Genomic DNA, 21,459 nt, shown 5'->3' on the forward strand with positions numbered 1-21,459 from the left:
TGTTTGCTATTTAAAAAAACAAAAACAAAAATTCTTATTTTACAAATTCTCTGAAATTTATCACCAATAAAAACTACAATGGATAAACACGTTTTGAGAAATATTTTTGAAAATATAATGAAAGAGCGATGTAGTCACAACGAATGGAAAAATAATTGCTTGAAAACAAAAGAATTGTTTACAGGACTTTCGAGTAACAATACAAATTTTTTTGGAGAATTTATTGAAAATTATATGAATAATAAAAATAAGGATGCCGAAAATATCAGCAAACAAAATTTCAATCTATATAAACCAACCGGCTTCGTTTGGAAAAAAAATGACCCGAATAATAGCTTTAGTGCATTCAATTTATTCAAACAAAGAGAAGATTATTGGCATGGCAAACAAAGAGTTGTTGAAAAAAGGTTGAAAAAACTTGAAAAAATTATAAAATCTAGTCCAAGCATAAGTCTAAAACAGTCTGACAAAAATTCAAAACGCCATAAAATTAAAAAAGCTGAAAGTGATAGCCCAAATTTAGAACTCAAAAACCTGTACGCAAAAAAATCCGGAAAGAAAAAACGTAAAAGAAGGACAAGTTCACGACAGAAGGTTGACCTCAACAAATCAAGGAACGAAAGATCCCAAAGTAGGGAAAACAAATCGGACAGATTCGAATCAAGTACTCAAACATCTCCTAAAGGTATGTCAAAAAAATGGCACAGCACGTTGAAAGTGCGCGAGTGGTGTGTCTCATCAAAATTCGATGCCAGCAAGTTATCCGCTTCATCCTACATGAAGGCTGTTGATCAGATATTTAACGACAAAAATGAACAGAGAAAGATGTTCGTCCCCTACCAGCATCCGCCAAGACCGCCCGTCGAAAAGTTTGATGACAGTGTCAATTTCGCGAGAAGGTTGAACGCTGGAAAAGGATAAGTTTTTTAAGTTAACTAGGAAAATGTACTATGTACCGTCTTTACTAATTTTTAATGAATCCAAGGTTTCCATTAAATATTGACCAGATATGTAACAAATATATTTATACTTAGTACTTTAAATATCATGAAAATGGGAATTTATTTGCTATCACACATTTTTGAATGGAATACACATCATCATTTACTTGCTTCGTTCGGTTGCTTACACGTATTTCTTTGAATGTTAAACAAACTAAATTAAAACTTTGTATTGTCTTCTATGGGTTTGATAAATATTAAGACCTTTCGATAAAAAATAAAAAAGTTTCTTGCATTTTCACTCACGACACACACACTTAAACATACAAACACACGCACACACAAACTTGTTGAACACACAAAAAAAACAAAATGCGAATAGAGAACTTATTTAAAATAACAAAATAAATAATGGAATTTCTAATTTTTCTATGTTACTTTTGCATTATAAATTCATTAATGGATTAACATTAAACCTACAATAAAAATACGCTAAAGTTATATTTTATGCAATCTCCATCGCTTACGTCAGAAAAATTTAAAAAAAAAACAACAAAAAAACAAAACAAATAGTGGTAAATTGAAAAACCACAAACATGGCTAAGTTAACAAGGGCTACATCCCTGATAACATTTACAACGACCCATTACAAAAAATTGTCAATAGAAAATTTGACTGAAGAAAGTTCAGGTTAAAAATAACTTCCCTAAATAGTGATCATGATTACCTATTTGTTGTTCTTACCGCCTTATATTTATATTGAAAACCTTTCTTTCAGAAAAGACATGGAAGATAAAAAAGGTAAAATGATTAGCTTGGTAAATTAATTATAAAATAGATATGATATAATTATTATCATAATTATTTTGGTAATACTAATAAACTAATAAAATAACAAAACTTTGGTAAAATAAAAAAAATAGATATGATATAATTATTATCATAATTATTTTGGTAAACATTTAAACTATATTATTGTATGATAACAATTATACAATAAATAAATGTGTGTATAACAAATTTTGTTTTGTTCTAAATCACATCCTTTCTTAGGTACGCAATAAAAAACCGACAAAGAACGTGAAAAATAGGTAGTGAGTTGTTAGATTTTTAAAATGAAGAATAAAAAATCAGAATGAATTTTAAATTCAATCTGCTGGCGTATGTTGAGGGCAGAACTGTTCATTACGCAAAAAATCTAACATAAAAACATTTGAAATCTCTTATATCTACTCTACATTTACAGTACATAATAGTAAAATTAAATACACATCACATGCATCTAATATTTTTCATAAAATTACTCACTTCAGTTTTGGCATTATTGACGATCTGCAAACAATACTATACAACCTGAACAAACACAACAACTCGGATAAAAAGTGCGGAGAAGATTGTCCCATTATCATTTTTCCGAGTTTTTCAAGCGTCCCCAAGGGTACCTGTGACTTGTGTGGCGGATGCTGTGGCTGCCCGGATATTTATACACCTTTGCAAAAGTTGATTGATTATTTGTTCAAATGCATACAGCTTTGAAGGATCGAACAACAGCCTTATTATTTAACTACTAATGAGTAATTTCGAAGAAGTATTTGTGTGGAAATTTTCTTTTTAAAAATGTAACACTTTTTTTTATATTTTTGAATAACTTTTGATTTCCTAAGAGCGTTGGGTGTCATTTGGTTTGATGTAAAAACAGCCTAAAAAATAAGTTGGTCGTCATTTTGTTGAGAATGTTTTCAATATAGGTCCAAAAAATAACTGACATATCGATCGTAAATATAACATCTATCCAGTGTGTGATAAATGCTTAAAAAATGTCGAGTCCACACTATTGCAATAGAATTTAAATTTTTCATTTCTCCATAAACAAAAAAAAAGACACGTCATAAGTAACACATGTGAATAAACAACAAAATAATCAAACCTAAATACCAAACTTAACCTAATAAAAAACAATGCTAACAAAAAGTACATCGTTGATAACATTTCAAAAACACCATTACAAGAAACTCTCGTTGGATTCATCGGATGATGAAAATATGACAGGTACTGATCGCCTCACTCATTACGTTGAAATTGTAATGTTTAGTATTGCATTGAACTGTATTTTATTGTATTTTATTGTAGTGTATAGTATCGCCTTGTATTGTATTGTAAAGTAATATATTGCAGTGCATATTTTTTGAATTGTATGATAAATGATGATGCTTATCATTAGATTTTACTTATTTTTCAATCAGGCCATGAGTTGAAGGTTGTTTTAAAATTTTAATTACGATTAAGCTGAAATCATCATCACCATCATTGTCGTCATTATCATCTTAATGGTTACCTCATTGATTGATTGATTGACTGACTGACTGACTGACTGACTGGCTGACTGGCTGACTGACTGACTGACTGACTGACTGACTGACTGACTGACTGACTGACTGACTGACTGACTGACTGACTGACTGACTGACTGACTGACTGACTGACTGACTGACTGACTGACTGACTGACATCATCGATCGATCGATTGATTGATTGATTGATGGATTGATTGATCGTTGTTGTTATTACTATTCTGCCATCATCTCGTCATTTCATTACAATTGTATATATGTATGAGTTAAGTTATCACCGCCATGTGATTTTCATCGTCCTAGTCACCAACGTCATTTCAAAGTGGTTGTGTTTATAAGTAGTCATTATTATTGAAAGTCAAAAAGTCATTATTATTAATACCCTTGCCGTAATTGCTGTTTCACTTTAATTGAGTTCATGAATGAGTAATAAATTTATTATTTAGGAAAGTTATAATAAGAATGAAAGAAAAAAATTTAAAACGAGGTTACTTTACTATTTATCAATTGATTATTCGATCAGATCAATCAATCATTCGATAAATCAATCAATCAATCAATCGATAAATCAACCAACCAATCAATCATTCAATCAATCAATCAACCAACCAATTTATCCATCCATTCATTCATCCATCAACAAACCAACCAACCAATTTATCCATCCATCCATCTATCCAACCATCCATCCATCCATCCATCAATCAATCAATCAATCGATCGATCGATCAACCAATCAACCACTATAGTCTATGATTTGGTACTTGCGCGTGCGTATATATCACGAAATTTTTTAAACCATCTTTGTGTGGTACGTTCAGATGCACCGACGTCGCCCCATGCTTCCACAATATTACGAGTTGCCTATACCGCATTATGCCCGAGTTTAAACTCATGAAGCAAAATAATCCGAAAATTACGCTTAGACAACATTCTCAAATATCGCTCAAAATCAAAGACACTGAATAGTTGGACCAATTAATTAATAAAGGCTAGATAGAAGAATAAATAACCTTCAAAATGATATATAATGAACAATATATTCAATAAATTGTATTTAAAAATTTAGTGATGAAAAATTTATTAACATAAAACCGACATTATATTTGCACCAACCTAATAATACACAGAGATGACAAATGACATTTTGCTAAACATTTAGAGCAATTGACGCTAAGAACATATAAATAACACTGACTATGTCTGTAAATAATAATTTAAAAAAAAAAACAAATAATTTTAATGTTCATCACCATTACATTTCAGACATGAGCTGTCCTCCTATCAAAAAAACAACAACAGAAAAAAGAAAAAAGGGAGAAAGAAAAAGGACAAAAATGTTGAGGGAAAAAATGATGCAAATAAAAGCAAGTGTCCAATAATTATATTTCCCTGCATCACTTGTGGCTGTGATGGTTGCGATAGAAGTGGCCCTGGTGGTTCTGATGGTTGTTGTGGCTTTGATAGTTGTGGTAGAGGTTGTGGTTGTGTCTGCTGTAATATTGGTAGCCGTTGTGGTTTTAAAAGTTGTGCTCCTCGTGTTTGTGATAGAGGTGGCTTGGGTTGTTGTGGCAACGGTAGTTTCATTAGCAGAGGCAATAAAAGTGGTTTTGATTGTTGTAGAAAGAGAGGGGCAGGAAGTGGTTGTAGAAGGTGCATTTGCTGTGACTGTTAGACGGGAAGGATGATCACAGCAAATAAAAATTTTAAAATTTTTATCAGTTCTCGATGGCGTTTATTATTAATGCGTTGCGTTCATTCACTCTTCCTTCAAGTCTTCATCTTTAATTTCTGTTTCAACTGACATGACGCTATGAAAGAAAATTAAACAATAAATGTTAACATGCTTCTAATAAACTCAACCAAAAGGAACTCAAATTTTAAAGCAAAGAGTTTAGTAATAACAAAACGTCAATGCAAATATGAAATGATTTTAGAAAAATAAAAAAGCAAATTTTTTTTTCAAATTAATAAAAAAACTCAAATGTTATTCCTATTGCAAGTTCAATATTTGAATATAAACATTTCATATGTGCTTTTTAATTTTAATTATAAAAAATTATTACAAATTTGTTTATTTTTCCTAAAAAATAGTGCAATGAAGAGTAAATTAAAATGTTAAAGCCATGAATTCTAAACCAAACCTCTGTAAACAAAAACAAATTTTATAAATAAAACAAAATAAAATACTCATCAACACATAAGTGTAAATAGCAGACGTTAAGCCACTTTGAGATTTCATGTTTGTTCTTAATGAATAATAAAGAAAAAAAGTAGTAATTTGAAAAAACGAATTTGTAGCATCTTTTTAGTGCAGCAAATGATGTTACCAAAAAGCAGATCTCTAATAATTTTCACAAAAAATCATTACAAAGCGTTGTCTATCGATCATTCTTCTGACGATGAGCTTAGAGGTTTGGCGTGTGCTGTTTCATGTAGGGTCGTATTGATGGTGGGGCAGAAAGGGCCACTGCATCTGGGCCCCCCAACAAAAAATAAACCACTAATATTAGGATAATCCACTATTATCAGAATAGTAAAACTTAAACTGCCTAAACTTTTTAAAGCACTGGCTCTATTAATGATATTGTTTCATCCTCAAACGTAATGTGCAACAAAATTAAGTTAAAATATTTATAGGTCTGCTGTGAGTATCTAAAGGGCTCCTCTTGTTTGTTTCCCCCAGGGTCCGCACCCACTAATCTTATCCAGGATCTATATTTTATATTTTGATGTTTCTATTTCAGTTTAATTTACTTATTTTATTTAAACAATTTATGCAATTAATGTATAAATACTCATTACTATATAATCTGTTTATTATACAAACAATTTTAACCGTAAAAATGTTCGTTAAAAGACAGATCAAGTAAACACAACTTGAACAATAACAAGAAAAAAAAGAAAAAAGCGAAAAAGAATAAAGTAAAGAAAAAAAGCGGAAAAGCAAACGAACAAACTGTAACTGCATTGCTGATGCCGAACCCTTGCTGTGATCCAGCGAGTTGCTGCAAGACGAACTGTCCCATGCAGGAGATCCTCGAGAATGTTATCGAGTTGTTGTATGAAAAGTTGGTCAGTTAACATTAGGCCTGCTTGCCAACTCGGTCCATTTCTATCCTTTATATCTGCAGCTCACATTTTTTGTTAACCGAACAATCTATGTAAAAATGTTTTTAAAAAAAATTTGATTTTTTAATAAATTAACGTCAATAGCATTCATTATTAATTAATAAATACATTTGTAACTGTACTAACTTTCTTGAATTACAGATAGGAACCCAATTTTATTATTTAATATTCCAGTAGCACGTGTTGAATACGCTGTTTTATTATGTTTATGTTCGGCCCTAAATTATCATAACGTCATGAAACCAAAGTAAACTCATCAGGTAAACAGTAAATAAAATGAACAAAAAAATTGTAAAATTTTGTTAAAAATCGCAAAACAAACCTACCAAAAAAACATTTTGAAACGGTAGATGAATGACATCATCAACATGGCGGAAAGGGGAGCGAATAAACAGGTTCCCTTTGAAGAATGGCAAATTTCCGGTAGCAACTCGAAGGATGATGTCGTTCCCAAAGAAAACGAGAAACAAAAAAAACATACTAAATCAAATAAGATTAAGGCGCACAGTCATAAAAGTTTACAAAAGCATTCCAAAAATTTGGAAAAAACACCAAACAAAAAGTTGAACACATTTAATGTAAAATGTCAGGCTGATAATCAAACTAGTTATTGGCAAGAGGAGCTGAATCAACTGAACGATTTGGAATCTTCTGTCAATGAAAAAAATCTAACGGAACTTCGATCTAAGACGCGTAAGAATGAAAAATCTCGAACAAGAATTGATGAGATAGAAGCAAGTGATTGTCAAGTAACAAGAGAAGGAAGCAAAAAACGAAAATTGAATAACGCCGGCAAGCGCCCAAAAGTGGAATTCAATCTACCAGCGAGTGAAATAGAAAATATACCAAGTGACGATAAATTTGGTAGACAAAGTTTAACTAACGATATTATAATGATAAGCGATCCCCTCTTTGGCGATAAAAAGCATGTAGAAAAAGAAAAGCAAAAGCTTTATAAAGCTTTCAAGAGACTAAATTTTGAAAAGTTGAAAAAAAAATTGCGGAAAGATAATCAGATGATCAAAAACAAACTAGAAACAATAAGAAGTAAGTCAGTTTTGTGCGAAACTGTTGGCTTCAATGAAAATAATGGACAGGCTATTGAAAATGAAAAGAACACTTTCAACAAAAATGAAACAAAGATCAAGTCCGATCTGGCTGATTTGCAAAAAACAAACAACGCTAATTTGATCCCTGATTCCTTATCTGTCGTAAGTTGTTAAGTAAAAAATTATAATTTCAACGATTTAATAAATGTACTGGGTAAATAAATAAGCAAATTAACACTACAGAATCGTCAAACTGCGCATAGATATGAACGTGGATGTGCGAATTAACTTTTTTAAATCAATCACATTACAGTGATTTTATGACTGACTAAATAACTATGTTAACACAAGTGTTATAATCATCCTACACATTTTTGTTATTTGCTAGATCATCAACAATATAAGAATGTAAAATTTAAAATTAAATTTAAAGTTTGCCAGCAACCTGATTGCGAACATCCAAACATTTCAAACATTCAATTGAAATTTATTGAATTTAATATTAAAACAACATTTTCAGAGAAACGCTGCCGCCTTTTTTGACTGTTTCCCGTGCTTTTCAGGCTTAAGAGAAGTTTGTACTCCGTCGAAAAAATGTGACTGCAGAGACGCTGGTTTCCAAGTTCCTTACGGATGTTGTGGCGGGAAAAGTGGTTGTGGCAATAACATCATATTTGGTAGTGATAGATTTGGTAACGAATCAGGTGGGGGTAATTCCTTTTATGTACCTGGTCGTGGAAACGGAAACAGTGCAAAGTCCAAATGGGAACCCAGCAGTAATGGCTACGGATTTGGTGGCTGTGGTTACGGCTATGGTTACGGCTATGGCTTGGATAGCGGCAGACCTAGCAATGGATTTGGTTACGTTGCAAACAGGCCTGGTCTCATTAGTAATCGTGATATTTACTGTTCACCTGCTCGTAGTTCACCGTTCTTTTCCTTTTCTGACTCATCTTCCCCGTTTTTGAAATCTAACTTACCACACCCTCGTTTGTTTCGTTCGTCTCGATCTCCAGCTAGTTCACGTGGAGGTTGTTCGTCTCGAGGCTTCCGAGAAGAATGTTTTCCAACAAGATCAATTTCATGCCGTAATACAAAAGATTATTCCTCGCGTGAACAGCCAGGTTCCAGCTTCATAGATCTCTACACACGAACATTAGCAAGGGCGTGGAAAAACTTAGAGGATTTACTTTTTGATCCTGCTTTTCGTTTGATGTGTAACGACAGTTACAACACATACGATCGCAGAACTGCTGACTACCAAAACTGTGATTGTCAAAACCCTGATTGTGAATATGGCCCAAATATAGGTTCTGATGGTGGTGCTGGAAGTTGTCCTTCAGGATGTTCATGCGGATATGGATACAACAACAACCTTCCTTCATCTACCGGTCGCCTTCCAAAGGGCGATGATTTCACCGGGATGTATTCGGACAACGAATATAACGATGACAAAGAATTGGTTTTTTATGACCGACTGTTGAATTATTTGTCGAGTTATCATACAGGCTCTAATGATCAAGCTTCTTCGCCGGCACTCTTCAGATATCTCGTTGATTCATGTAAATTTGTCAATTCTTTAAAAAGGTTGTCCAGCCTCTCTTGATTTCATTTTTTTGCATTTTAGTTTTGATACATATTTATGAAGTGTAAAAATTGAATGGAGAAACTTTCGTGTAGCATATTTTAAAATCTTATTTATTTGCAACGAAAAATTAACACTTCTAATTATCATGTAGCCAAAACTTAATAAATATTCTTTGTGTTAGATAAAAAATAATAAACAAAATTTTTATGCTTTTGTGTTGTTTCTTCTACTTATTTATTTATTTATCTTAATTCTATAGTTCAAGTCAAAAAATTTTTTGTTAATTTAGCAATACTACATATAGGACCAGAATGTCAAAAAAACTTTTTTGGGGAAACTGGTTATCAAAAAAATTCTAGTTAATTTAGAGGTACTTACTACATATAAGACCAGAAAGTCAAAAAAACTTTTAAAAAGGGCTTTTTAAACATTCCCACTGCATTTTTTGAATCAACTTTTATTTATAATGAAATCATATTAAATATTTCAAGGTATATTATAGTAATATAAAATAATTGGTTGCACAAATATTATTTCTTAAAAAGTAGTGTTATTTCGTCATAATATATCGTCAGTTATGAAACATTAGGCAGTTCAATAGCATCAAGTTTATAAGGACCAGACATTAGATCATTTTAACGTGTTAACAATATGTTTGAAATAATAAATTAGATTTGTCGGGTCATTTCTCAACGGCAACAACAACAGCTTCAGCAACACATCTGCTGCATACATCATCTGTCGCATCTAGAGACGCTACACTTATTTGTAGCAATATCAGCTATAATATTTTGCAACAGCATTAGCTACAATCATTTGCAATAGCAACCGTTGCAGCAACAGGTACCGCAATCATTTGCTTTCTCCATCAAGCAGTCGATGAGTTTGTTGAGAACTAAGAACTGAGGAACGCAGCAGTAACCCTTACAGCACCCACCTGGATGAATTATAAGAGGACATTTGTCGGCACTGCCACCTTTCTCGTCTTTTTCTTTATTTTTCTTTGATTTTTTAGCTTTTCCTTTTTTCTTTTTTTTCTTTTTGTTGTTATTTACATTTGGATATCTAAGCAAATATATTTCGTTTTTATGATAAGATAAATAAACCGATATTTGTAATTTACATCAGTTATCTAAACAATTAATGGTTGTAATTTACATTAAAATATCTGAATCTGCATTTGTAGAACATTGGATTTAAAAGATGAAAAATGTATGTTTCTAACTTTTCTTTGGCACTGTTTGTATTGCTGCCCTTGTGAATTTATGACATTTGGATTAACATTAAATTAAAATATCTTTTTTCAATGTTATAAGTAAATTTAAAGTTACGCTAAGTGCCATATATTTTCGTAACCAGTCAGAAATTCACTGATGTTGCAAAGTTGTAAATATCATAATTACATTTTTTTGTTCGTTCCAATCCACATAGAGTTTTCTATAATCACGTCTGCTAAATGCTATTAGCGATGTTGTCCTAGTCAGAGCCATGACATTTTGTAATAAACGCCCTGTCGGTTGTTCAGAAAAAAATATTCAAGTTTATTATTATATGTTTACGCATATATTGTTTACAAAATTTACAATACGTCACACAATCTTATTGAATTAGAAAATTTATCTCATAATAAGTACAGGCGGAAGGCTTGCTGATGAAGTACATTGAGTAAATTTCTGACTTTAAACACATCCTGCTAAAAACTGGGGGGCATCTTTGTGGAAAAGGTTAATTATAACTAAGTAACAAATGCGTTTGACTGAGTTTGATTTACAGAATAAAAAAAGTTCTCAAGCCTAATTCTCTATGGGACACATGAAGTCTTCCTACGTTGAAGTTGGAAAATACTGAAGAAATTAATTTTAACTGTTATATATTTATATATATATATATATATATATATATATATATATATATTTATATATATATATTTTTCAAAAAATCAGGGTCTGACAAGACATATATATATATATATATATATATATATATATATATATATATATATATATATATATATATATATATATATATATATATAATTCTTTAAAAATCAGGATCTGACAGGACAGACGCAGAAACTGTTACAACATGCAAGGCAGTAGTACAAAGTTAAACAAATAAGTAAATATATATATATATATATATATATATATATAATATATATATATATATAAAGCACATTACCACTATACTTTCAAAATGTTTATTTTATGTATTTGAGATAGTCCCGTTTTGACAATTAAACGTTTGTGATGTTTTGGATATTAGTCTAACCTAACATCACACAACAACATGCAACCGTGAAATATTTTGTCGTTTTGTCATCTATCTTCTCATTCTATAATTATGTACTAATTCCACTAACTTCACGTAGGTTGATTCATTAATTTAATTAATTTATTCACATTATTGTGTAATAATCGATGGATCGAATTTAAATTTTAATTCAAATGATAGAAAAATAAAATAAGAGTTTATTTAAAATTTTTTAAAACAAACTAGCAAGTAATAACTGAGTGAGACAAAATACTTAAAAGAACTGAACTTTCTATTTAATAATTTATTTTTATTTTTTCATAAAACTGTAAAAGGAATTAAGAATTCATTTTGTTTGATTTGATCCATACAAAAGCAAACAAGTCTTTCTTATCATTATTATCTTTTTTATCCGTTTATTTATCAGTTTCATAATTTCATATCTTAGGAAAGGAAATAATAAAATGATTTAGAGTAGCATAAGGCTATAAATAAGTCAAGAGCATAACTGATTCTCAAACAACCCATTGTCAATAACCATTGAATGCCAAGCTACCAAGATAAAAGGTTTAACAATGTTTTATTAACATTAAAAATTAAATTACTTAGTTAAATAAAATATTTTTTTAATTAATTTAATAAATCAGTAAGTTTTTTTATTTAAATTTGAGTAAAATTAAATTTTATGTTTCAGGATATAAGAGCCAACAGTTATTTATAGTATGTGTAATTGTAATATAAATGTTTTTTTTTAATTAAGTGTATTTACTTAGGATTAGATTAGGATTAGGCCATTAGCTAAAAGGGGAAATTGGATAAGAAAAAATTTTTTTTCACTTTATTTTCATTTAAATAACTAAGCATTAACCTATACAATTAATAATAATGAAAAAATTTAAATGATTTCATTTTCAATTGACAGAAAATGAATTTTTTTTAGCTGATGATTGATTTTCATTCTCTTCACAACTATCATCATTTTTGGTCCTGACAACATAAGATGCTGCAAGCAAAAGCCCTATATGACAATCATTCAGAGTCATGCGAGGAGTTGTCGTTTCGAAGTGGCGACATCCTCTCCATTGTTGAAAAAAATGTCAATGGCTTGGAAGGTTGGTGGCTCTGTTACCATGGCAACAAGTTGGGTATTGCACCTGGAAATAGATTGAAGGTATTGAAGCGATACCCAGCAACTGAGGATAAAGATAAAGTGAGTAAACAATGAAATTGGTTACATTTTTTCTGAAAACATAATTGACGGCTATAATAAGTTGAAGTAGTAATGTAATGTTGAATGAAAATAATCATCACTTGATAAGAATTTGTACAGTAAACAATATTAACTAGTTTTTTATATAGTGCTATAAAAACTACTTCAACCAGCTTTGTTTCTGATAGAATTGTTAAACTGTGCCAACATGTGCATCTGTTTTTATGTGTACAAAATTATCCTTTCTAGTGCACATGTATTTAATTTGCAATGTCAACAACACTATTGCAAATGAAAAATGGTTTAAACATGTTTTGATGTTATTTATTATGATTGCTAGCAACAACAACATCTTTGATCTAACACTCAGACTCTAACACGTGATGATTCATCTCGCCAGTGCAACAACTACAACTTACCAGCATCTTTGAATGACAACAAACTTAATCAAGGTAATGATTTGTATGATTCACCATCTTCTTCTGAAAAAAGAAACTACCCACACTCAGCAACAAAACTGAGCAACAGCAGCAACGCTACAGGCAGCCACACAGCCAGCAGTTGTGGCTCCAACTCGCCCAACAGATCCAGCTTGTTGTCCATGCTATCCACAGGCAGTTCCAGTTTGAGTGACAGCGCTCGTTCCAGTGCGGATGTCTCATTTTCAACTTATGATATGCTGCCATCATGTAACTCTGCAAATAAGATTCAGAAATGTTTATTTAAAAGAGAAGAGAATACTCATACTAATAAAAGTCGATGTAATGTTAACAAAAGTGCTGCGAGTGTGGTCAGCTCTTCTGATGACCAGAGAGATTCATATCTAGAAGATTACTCCTTTCCAAGAAATGCTAGTTGTGATAATGCCCAGAATGATAACAACAACAGCAGCAACGACAATGAATTTGTAAATGTGGCAGACTCTAGAGCATTTTTTGAAGATTTGTATGATAGTCCAAGAAGATGTTTGAATGCAAATGCATCGGCAGCATCTCTATCTTCCCCAGAGAAACAACCATTGACAATGCTTCCATCCTCATCTTCATTCGACGATTCAACGTTGAAAGGGTACAACAAACAGGTCATTGATCAACTTTACGATGTTCCTCAATCTCTCATCAACCAGCATCAGTCAAATAGTTTGAACAGTACCCTTCTCATTAAGAATGATAGTGATGAGATCGTTTTAAATGATTATAAAATTCAGAAAGATATCGAACTAGACAACCAGAGTCGTGTTGAATCATCTCACGACAACTCACAGCCAGTCATAAAACAGCAATCGCAAGCTGATAAACATCAAATTGGCAAGGTATCAGTACCAGTTAACGTACTGCCAATGATGTCCTTGCATGAAGACATTAAAAAGTACAACCAGAAGTTGAGAGGTTTTGTACTGGAAATGGGAGATCCGAAAGCAGATGATCTTGAACCTGACAAGGCTACTTTGAAGATGTCTCAAATAAAACTATGTTGCTTGTCACTGAAATCTGCTCTCAAAGAACTGGTAGATTTTGCCAGTAATTCAAAATTTCCACAGGTTGATGGCGGGTTAGTTATGGATAACAACTCAAATTTAGAAAGCATAAAGAACAAAATTGAAGTTTTGAAGTGTTCTTTGAAAGAATTTGAAGAAAAGACAAATGAACTACACATCAGCAATACAAAGAGGAATGGCAATAACACCACAAGCAATAAGAAACTCGTCAATATAGATTTTTTGCAACTCTTATTGAATGCTGCCAACAAGTTGCCACTGGCTTCTAATATGCTCATTTCTGACATCTGCTCATATTTCAACGTGAACGACAACAACCATATTGTAACTGCCAGTTGTGTTGATGAACAGTCTCCATCGAAACCCATGTTACCTGCTAGGTCCACCTCTGCCATGCAGGCACACCAACAAACGTCATTAAATGCTGCTGCAGCAGCGAAAAAGTCAATTCAGAGCAGACCGTTGCCGGCACCACCGTTAAACAATTTCCGACTGGCCTCTCCTCACAGACCTCAGGAACAAATTCATTATCGATATCATTTACCTGAGCATAACAATTTTTCAGGTTCGAATGTTATGAATGGTTCAGCCTCACCGAGGTCAACATTACAACATCAGGTTCAACATCAACATTCAACACCCTCCTATGCCCCACAACCTCAGAGTAACCTCCTCCTGCAACGACAGCACACCCTTCCCAATTCGCAGTCTCAATTTTATCAGCAGCAGTCTCAGCAGCAGAGTCAGCAGTGTGACCCGATGGTTGGCAGCGATGAAAGTGATTCCTTGCTCGTTGCTTTCTATGCATCCCAAATCCAAATGCATTTCAATTTGGTTAAAACGTCTGCAACTAAATTTTGTAAAACCATGTTCAGCAGCTCAGCAAAACGTCAACTTCAACCGATTCAACTCTTGCCTACTCCAAAAGAATTTGTTCTAAGAAGCAAGTTTGTCATATTAGCTGCTCATAAGTTAGTTTACGTGGCCGATGCCATCGCTCGTAATTTAGCTGACCCAACTAGGTACATAGACATTGCTGAATCAGCAAACAAGCTGTGCAATGCATTGAAAATTGCTGTCAACTCTACAAAAGAATCGGCTCTGCAGCATGAAGATGTTGAGAAAAGAGACTGCATGGTAAAGAGCATCCTGTCTGTTGAGGCGGCGTCTGATGAGCTCTGCTCTGTCATCAGCAAGTACAAGAGGTGTCTCGACAGCAATGATGAGGAGGAGGAGGTTGAACAAACTAAATGAAAGCTGCTCTATCTATCATAATATTTTTTTTCTCTTTAGTGTTTTTAATAAAATATTAAATGTCATTTTTTTCTTTTATGTTTTATAAATGTGTCGTTGTTGCGTTCTTCTATCATAGTTGCCTTTAGAGTTATTTTTCAGTATTTTTCTTTTTAATTTTACTTTTTTATTGTTTTGTTTTTTGATCATGACGCTAAAATATTTCTGGATAATTATTTATTGTTTGGGATGTACGTCAATCGCAATTTTAAATTCGCATTCTTGTTTCTGTAAGTGTTTCATTCAGAATTTAATATGCAACATATCCGTACTCTTCACATGAGATTATGAGAGCAAAAAAAATATCGTTTGGTTGTGTGTATGTACATGTGTCTGTTTGTTGTACTTTGTGTTTTTTCAACCATATCTTAATGCAACTCGATTGTTTAATTAAATTGCAAAGCACATGCATTATGTTTAAACTTTATGCTGCTTGAGTTAAATATCGCTAATAGAAGAAATTTAAGATACATTTTTTCGTAATTCAGTTGATAATTTTCAAAATATAGAGAGCTAAACGTATCAGCTGTAGCTCATTTAATCAAACATCACCCATTGAAATTAATATTTTGTTTAGTAACATTAAATAGCTTCATCTTCACTCTATAAATTCATACTGTCTAATAGTAACTTTTGAAAATATTTCCTTTTATATTTATAGCATTTTGTTGAACAACTTCGTTTTTATGTCTTTTTGAAACAATACATGACGAATGCAGTTGTTAATTCATGAAAACAGTTTACGCTCGCTAAATTATCGATTTTTAAAAATTTATTTAATAACATTGCCGTTAGGGCGTTATTTGTAAATCGTGTTAACTCAACAAATTATTATCGTCATTTTACGTGTATGTTCATCGTTCGTTTTATGAATAAATGTTTTTATTGACATTGTCCTGGTGAACACTTCGAGTGATTCTATCGTTTCGCAGTTTGTAATTATCTCTTTCGTCGGCTCCTTCATAAAATTAAAATTAAAAAGTTATTTCGATTCAAACTATTATATGTTAAAGGTTAAACTATTAATAAAATATCAGTTATGTTATCAGAATTTGCGGACTAACCATCGCGATCGCCTTCGTATCCCACATCATTTTGACGAGCAGACGATAGGTAAATGGGATATTCCAGGTGCTTTGGTAAAGATTTTTGGTTGTATACTTCAACATCGCTTCCAGGGAAGCGCTCCGTTAGATTGCCGTTCAGTTGGCTTGTTATAATTAATAATAAGCTTATTTAAAAATAATGATTGCTATTATTTCTGCATTTATTAACTATTATTCATACTGTAGCGATGAATTATTCGCATTAGAAACATGTTATAGTCCCAAAGATTGAATTTTTTCATAGAAAAACCTTCAATTCAGACTTTAGGATAGCTTTTTGGGATTTTGGTTAACCAACCATCTTGACTTAATATAACTAGAGTAAAAGAATTCTATGAACGATCCTCGGTTGGGTGAAAAAGCAATGTCTAACAATTTAGACTTTTGAAACATTGCCATACGATTAATTTTACTTGACAAACTCGCTGAACTACGTAATTCAGTGGACAAACCCATTTCAAATTTTCTGGTGTTACACTTTTTAACTTAAGCAATATTAAACTAAAAGTGAAACTAGTCTGAAAAAATATTTGGCTATGTTTTCGCTGTCGCTGATCTATTTTCTAATTTCATGATCTATTTTCCTATTTTTTGATTATTAAATAAATGAAATGACATTTTTAACATTACGATCTGACGCGTTATTTCATAGATTTCAAATTAATTTGGTTAATGTTATCACTTGATGTTAAAATTTAATAAAAAATTTAAAACGGGAAAGAAAGTTTTAATCTGAAATTCTGAACTGAGCTTGAGAGCTTATTTATTTTTATTTATTATATTATATTTATATTATTAATTAACTATCAATAAAATAAGCAGAAAATCGTTGTCACTCACTATTTTAATTAGGCTTGAATTTTGTTGCAAAGAAGAAATAATCAGTAATTATATAATATTATATATATATTATAATAAGTGAAATAATTTAATAAAATTGATAAGAAACAATGTTTAGACCAGTTGTAGAATCAGATGAGGTGTTTGATTTGTTGTTCAAGCTGGTGCTGATTGGGGATGCAGGGGTGGGCAAGACGTGTCTGGTCCAGAGGTTCATGGGTGGGTCCTTCATAGAACGGCACAGCAGCACAATTGGAGTTGACTTTACCATGAAGACCATCACCATCGATGGCAAGAAAGTTAAGGTTAGGTTTTCATTTTCCTATATTATATTTCATTATACCTAGCAATTGACAGTTTAAATAAATTATTTATTATAATATAATATATTATTTAAACAAAATTTTTCATATTCACTTTAAACTGAATCCAACAAGGCTATTTAATTTCAATATTTGATATTTTAATAATAATTGTTTTTCATGTTTTTTCAGACAAAGATAAATGTCAATTTAGTTGATACAAAATTTTGTTTGATTTTATACATTTCTTACTAAAAATTCAGTTCAGTAATTATTTATTTTACTAGCCATAACAAAAAAACTTTCAGCTTCAAATTTGGGACACAGCTGGCCAGGAAAGATTTCGCACAATAACACAAAGTTATTATCGAAGTGCTAATGGGGTTATTCTTGCTTTTGACACAACTCGATATGAGACATTTCTCAACTGTGCCAGGCTTGTTCATGTTTCATATCTTTGTTTATATTTCATATCTTTGTTCATGTTTCATATCTCTGTTTGTGTTTCATATCTTTGTTTGTGTTTCATTTCTTTTTTCATGTTTCATATCTTTGTTTATGTACATGTCATTGTAGTTTGAAATTTTTCAGTTTATGAAAAATTATTTTAGGTTTAAATCTTGTAAATGTTTTGTTTATCCTAATTGACTGACTACACCAGGTGGTTTGAGGATGTGAAGAAGTATGCCACGCCGAATGCTCTGGTCATTTTAGTGGGTCTGTCTCTGTCTGTTCTTCGTAATATTCGTTGAATTTAATGATTGAAAATTGACGATTTGTCGTTAAGTATTGAATTGGCTGAAATATTGCTTTTGTTTATGCTTGCATTACACAAAAAAATTAAATTAAATTGTAAATCTGGGAAAACGTTGGTTATTATGAGCCATATAAACTTGAAAACTAGACGTTTAACTTACTAGTCATTGATGTCTGTACATTGTGTGTGCATTTGCGCTCGTGCGTTTGAATATCTTGTGTTGTGTGTGGTGTATATGTACGTAGAGCATGCAAATGGCATGAAGGGATGTATAATCTGAATGAATAAATTGATGTATCCTTAAAATTGATGAGTGAAATAATGATGATTATGACGATGACGACAATGACGACGAAGATGTGTCCACACAGTATGCATACGAATGAATTGATATCTACTTTTTCAGGTAATAAAAATGACTTAACAGAACTAAGAAATGTCCCAGAGAATGAAGCCCGACAGTTTTGTGAACAAAATCAAATGACTGGTTACGTTGAGACCAGTGCAAAGGACAACACTCACACGCAAGAAGCTTTTATGGAAATTGCAAAAGTTTGTAACGTTTCTTTCTTTCAATTCTTGAATGTTTGTTTCAATTAGTTTTTTCATCCAAATATGATTTATTTTCAATTTGAATGTTTATGCATTTTTTTCTACTTAAGGAATTGAAAAAAATCTATGGTGATGACAAATTATTGGATGACAAGAATGCATCATCATTTAATCTCTCCAGCAGACCAGTCAAAAAACAATGTTGTGATTAATGGTTGCTTGTTTATTTTCATTTTTTTTTCGATTGTTTGTTTGTTTTTCATTTCAAATTTAAAAATACAAGTTCTAACTAGATAGTTTTATTTGTTGTATTGTTCATTTTTCGGTTAATGATGTTTCTGACAAAAAATTAACTTATTCATTAACTCATTACTGATGCCCATTGTAAATATTTGTAACCTGAATATAAATTGACTTCTACTTCTGCTGATGATATGTATGCATGTATATAACAGTTCAATATCGTTGCTTTATGTTTGAAACAATCTATGAATGTTTACGTTCAACGTTATTTAGTATTTTTATGATCAGATGGGTCTTTTGCGAATCTGAAATCCTAATTTAATCATAATATTTTTTTCTTTATATATTTTTTGAGTTTGATAAAAAGTTAATCGTGCCTCGTTTGAAAGAAATTAGTTTGAATTGGTGCTACATAGAATTTCATAATTGTCCAAAATGAATTTAGTCCAATTAGTTTTTTCTATTTTCACTAATAAAATCGTTCATCAATCCTGCATATTATGATTTGTTTGTATTTTTGCAATTTTTGGTTATTAGACTTTATGATTATGTCATTTTAATAGACTTTATGTACGATTTTGTTACTTATTGGAGCGATTTTAACCGGCTTTTGTTTGTTTTCTATTTTAAGTGTTTGAAAATGTTCATTGTGCATAGTTCATGACAACTACGTTTAATTTTTAAAACTTTTAATTTTTAACTAGATTGCTATTGGTTATTTTTAACACGTATGTAACATTTCTTGATGGTACTTTATCATATGACTGAGTTAGCTTTAATCGTTGGAAGCCTTTTTTCCTGTATGTACTTCATAGTAATCTGAGTTGGAACTATATATTTGTGTGTATGTATCATTGTAAACTATCTATCATTAACATAACGTTTGATGTGCCGTTCATAAACTATGTTTCACAAAATCGCTTTCACTAGCCTGTCCGCACCATCTCCTACTTTAATTAACAAGCAAACCATCTTAATGCTAACCTACTACATTTCGACTCAACATATTTCTCGCGCACTTCAACAACACTTCACTAAATTTGTATCTTAGACTTACAAGACCACAGATCTCTCTAATGAATTTTATTTCAGACTACAGGAGTGATCTTATGTTTCCGACTGAGACCGCCTATTGTTGCTCGCATGCAAAGCACAGTACAGCTTCACATGTATGCTTTTTAGGTGTACTAACTCTGATTGGTTTTTTGCCCGATTCGTTTTTCGACTTTTTTTCTTTTTTTTAGTGATGTTTTTCTACATTTTTGAATTTCGTCAAAAAGTAATTAAGTCTGCGATGGATAAATAAATTCAAGGATGAAATTGAAGAGTTGTTTTTTGTGATTCCAATGTGAGTGAGGATAGATTTGTGCACTTTTCATGAGAAGTAGGTCAAAGATACGAGAAATGTACTTCAAATTCTACACGAACACTTTCCGCAGTTTCTTGTTTTGTTGGCGAATAATTAATCGCCAGACCTAATAATCTTTCTTGATTCACCTTTTTTGCTTAGTTTTAATTGTTATTTTGTTTTATCGTTTGATTTTCAAATTAAATGAGAGACTTCAAATTTTCTTTTGTGATAACACGATCTATAGAACAGGAGGTCTAGCAAGTTAAATGAAATCTTACAAACATATCTTTTCTTCAAATGCCATAACGTAGACGTCAAATTTTTCTTCGTTCAAATTTCCACATTCCAATATTTTCACAGCAACACGCTTATTGAAGCCCGACTTCAATCTCTGGCACTCTGGCCAAAAATATTTCAAAAACTCCTAATATACAATTTTCAGTTATTTATATCTTTGTTAACACTTTCGCCTTCCCATGTAAAACTTCTCTCGCACACAAAAGCCTTAACGCCTTCCAATTGTCATTGTATCCAGATTAGTTTCAAAAGTGGCTTAACAATTCCCTGCATGTATATTTATCAGTATATAATGTAAAAACTTAGGCAAACTCGCGTATGTAACGCTGGTATCTAGTATATATAATATTATTAATTTGTTTCATTACTAACTTAGTGTTTCTGTATTTTGAAAACTGGATTCTTCAAGCGTATTTTTAATTATTATGGTGGAGTCAGTTCTTTATGTTTTTCTCATGCAATATGACTTTTCCATATTGAAAACAACAAAACGTCGATTTGAAAAAGAGAAATTTACCATTCAAATTTTTTTCGGTCTTCCAGGTGAAACATATTTTATATTCAACAATATGGTGTAGATAAGGTGAACTGTAACGCTATATAAATAATATAAAACATTGTATGTTAACTTGTGATTGTTATGCAGATGTTATATTATTTTATAACTGTCGTGATGCTTTCTTTAGAAGATAATTT

General features: G+C 31.5%; 6 protein-coding genes across 6 annotated transcripts; 5 read left to right on the forward strand and 1 right to left on the reverse strand.

Moving 5' to 3' along the window:
• Nucleotides 1-78: 78 nt before the first annotated feature.
• On the forward strand, nucleotides 79-921 carry HELRODRAFT_170888 (hypothetical protein; the record flags this gene model as incomplete). Its single annotated transcript, XM_009016710.1, has 1 exon — nucleotides 79-921. The coding sequence occupies one exon, from the start codon at nucleotides 79-81 to the stop codon at nucleotides 919-921; it is 843 nt and encodes a 280-aa protein (XP_009014958.1).
• A 3,783-nt stretch (nucleotides 922-4,704) lies between these two features.
• Nucleotides 4,705-6,376, forward strand: HELRODRAFT_170890 (hypothetical protein; the record flags this gene model as incomplete). The annotated part of the gene is made up of 2 exons (XM_009016711.1): nucleotides 4,705-4,945; nucleotides 6,153-6,376. 2 exons carry the CDS (start codon nucleotides 4,705-4,707, stop codon nucleotides 6,374-6,376), a joined length of 465 nt encoding a protein of 154 aa, XP_009014959.1.
• A 416-nt stretch (nucleotides 6,377-6,792) lies between these two features.
• Nucleotides 6,793-9,079, forward strand: HELRODRAFT_170891 (hypothetical protein; the record flags this gene model as incomplete). The annotated part of the gene is made up of 2 exons (XM_009016712.1): nucleotides 6,793-7,635; nucleotides 7,994-9,079. 2 exons carry the CDS (start codon nucleotides 6,793-6,795, stop codon nucleotides 9,077-9,079), a joined length of 1,929 nt encoding a protein of 642 aa, XP_009014960.1.
• A 794-nt stretch (nucleotides 9,080-9,873) lies between these two features.
• HELRODRAFT_170892 (hypothetical protein) lies at nucleotides 9,874-10,772 on the reverse strand (the record flags this gene model as incomplete). Its single annotated transcript, XM_009016713.1, has 4 exons — nucleotides 9,874-10,126; nucleotides 10,287-10,315; nucleotides 10,465-10,571; nucleotides 10,763-10,772. The coding sequence occupies 4 exons, from the start codon at nucleotides 10,770-10,772 to the stop codon at nucleotides 9,874-9,876; spliced, it is 399 nt and encodes a 132-aa protein (XP_009014961.1).
• Nucleotides 10,773-11,350: 578 nt separating this feature from the next.
• HELRODRAFT_191215 (hypothetical protein) lies at nucleotides 11,351-15,276 on the forward strand (the record flags this gene model as incomplete). Its single annotated transcript, XM_009016714.1, has 5 exons — nucleotides 11,351-11,428; nucleotides 11,742-11,809; nucleotides 11,838-11,881; nucleotides 12,237-12,524; nucleotides 12,895-15,276. The coding sequence occupies exons 4-5, from the start codon at nucleotides 12,315-12,317 to the stop codon at nucleotides 15,274-15,276; spliced, it is 2,592 nt and encodes an 863-aa protein (XP_009014962.1). The 5' UTR covers nucleotides 11,351-11,428; nucleotides 11,742-11,809; nucleotides 11,838-11,881; nucleotides 12,237-12,314.
• A 1,850-nt stretch (nucleotides 15,277-17,126) lies between these two features.
• HELRODRAFT_191216 (hypothetical protein) lies at nucleotides 17,127-19,554 on the forward strand (the record flags this gene model as incomplete). Its single annotated transcript, XM_009016715.1, has 5 exons — nucleotides 17,127-17,566; nucleotides 17,872-18,047; nucleotides 18,225-18,280; nucleotides 18,727-18,872; nucleotides 19,471-19,554. The coding sequence occupies exons 1-5, from the start codon at nucleotides 17,372-17,374 to the stop codon at nucleotides 19,552-19,554; spliced, it is 657 nt and encodes a 218-aa protein (XP_009014963.1). The 5' UTR covers nucleotides 17,127-17,371.
• Between the last annotated feature and the right edge of the window lie 1,905 nt (nucleotides 19,555-21,459).

The sequence above is a fragment of the Helobdella robusta genome, assembly GCF_000326865.2.
Source record: "Helobdella robusta unplaced genomic scaffold HELROscaffold_19, whole genome shotgun sequence".
Classification (NCBI taxonomy): Eukaryota; Metazoa; Annelida; class Clitellata; order Rhynchobdellida; family Glossiphoniidae; genus Helobdella; species Helobdella robusta.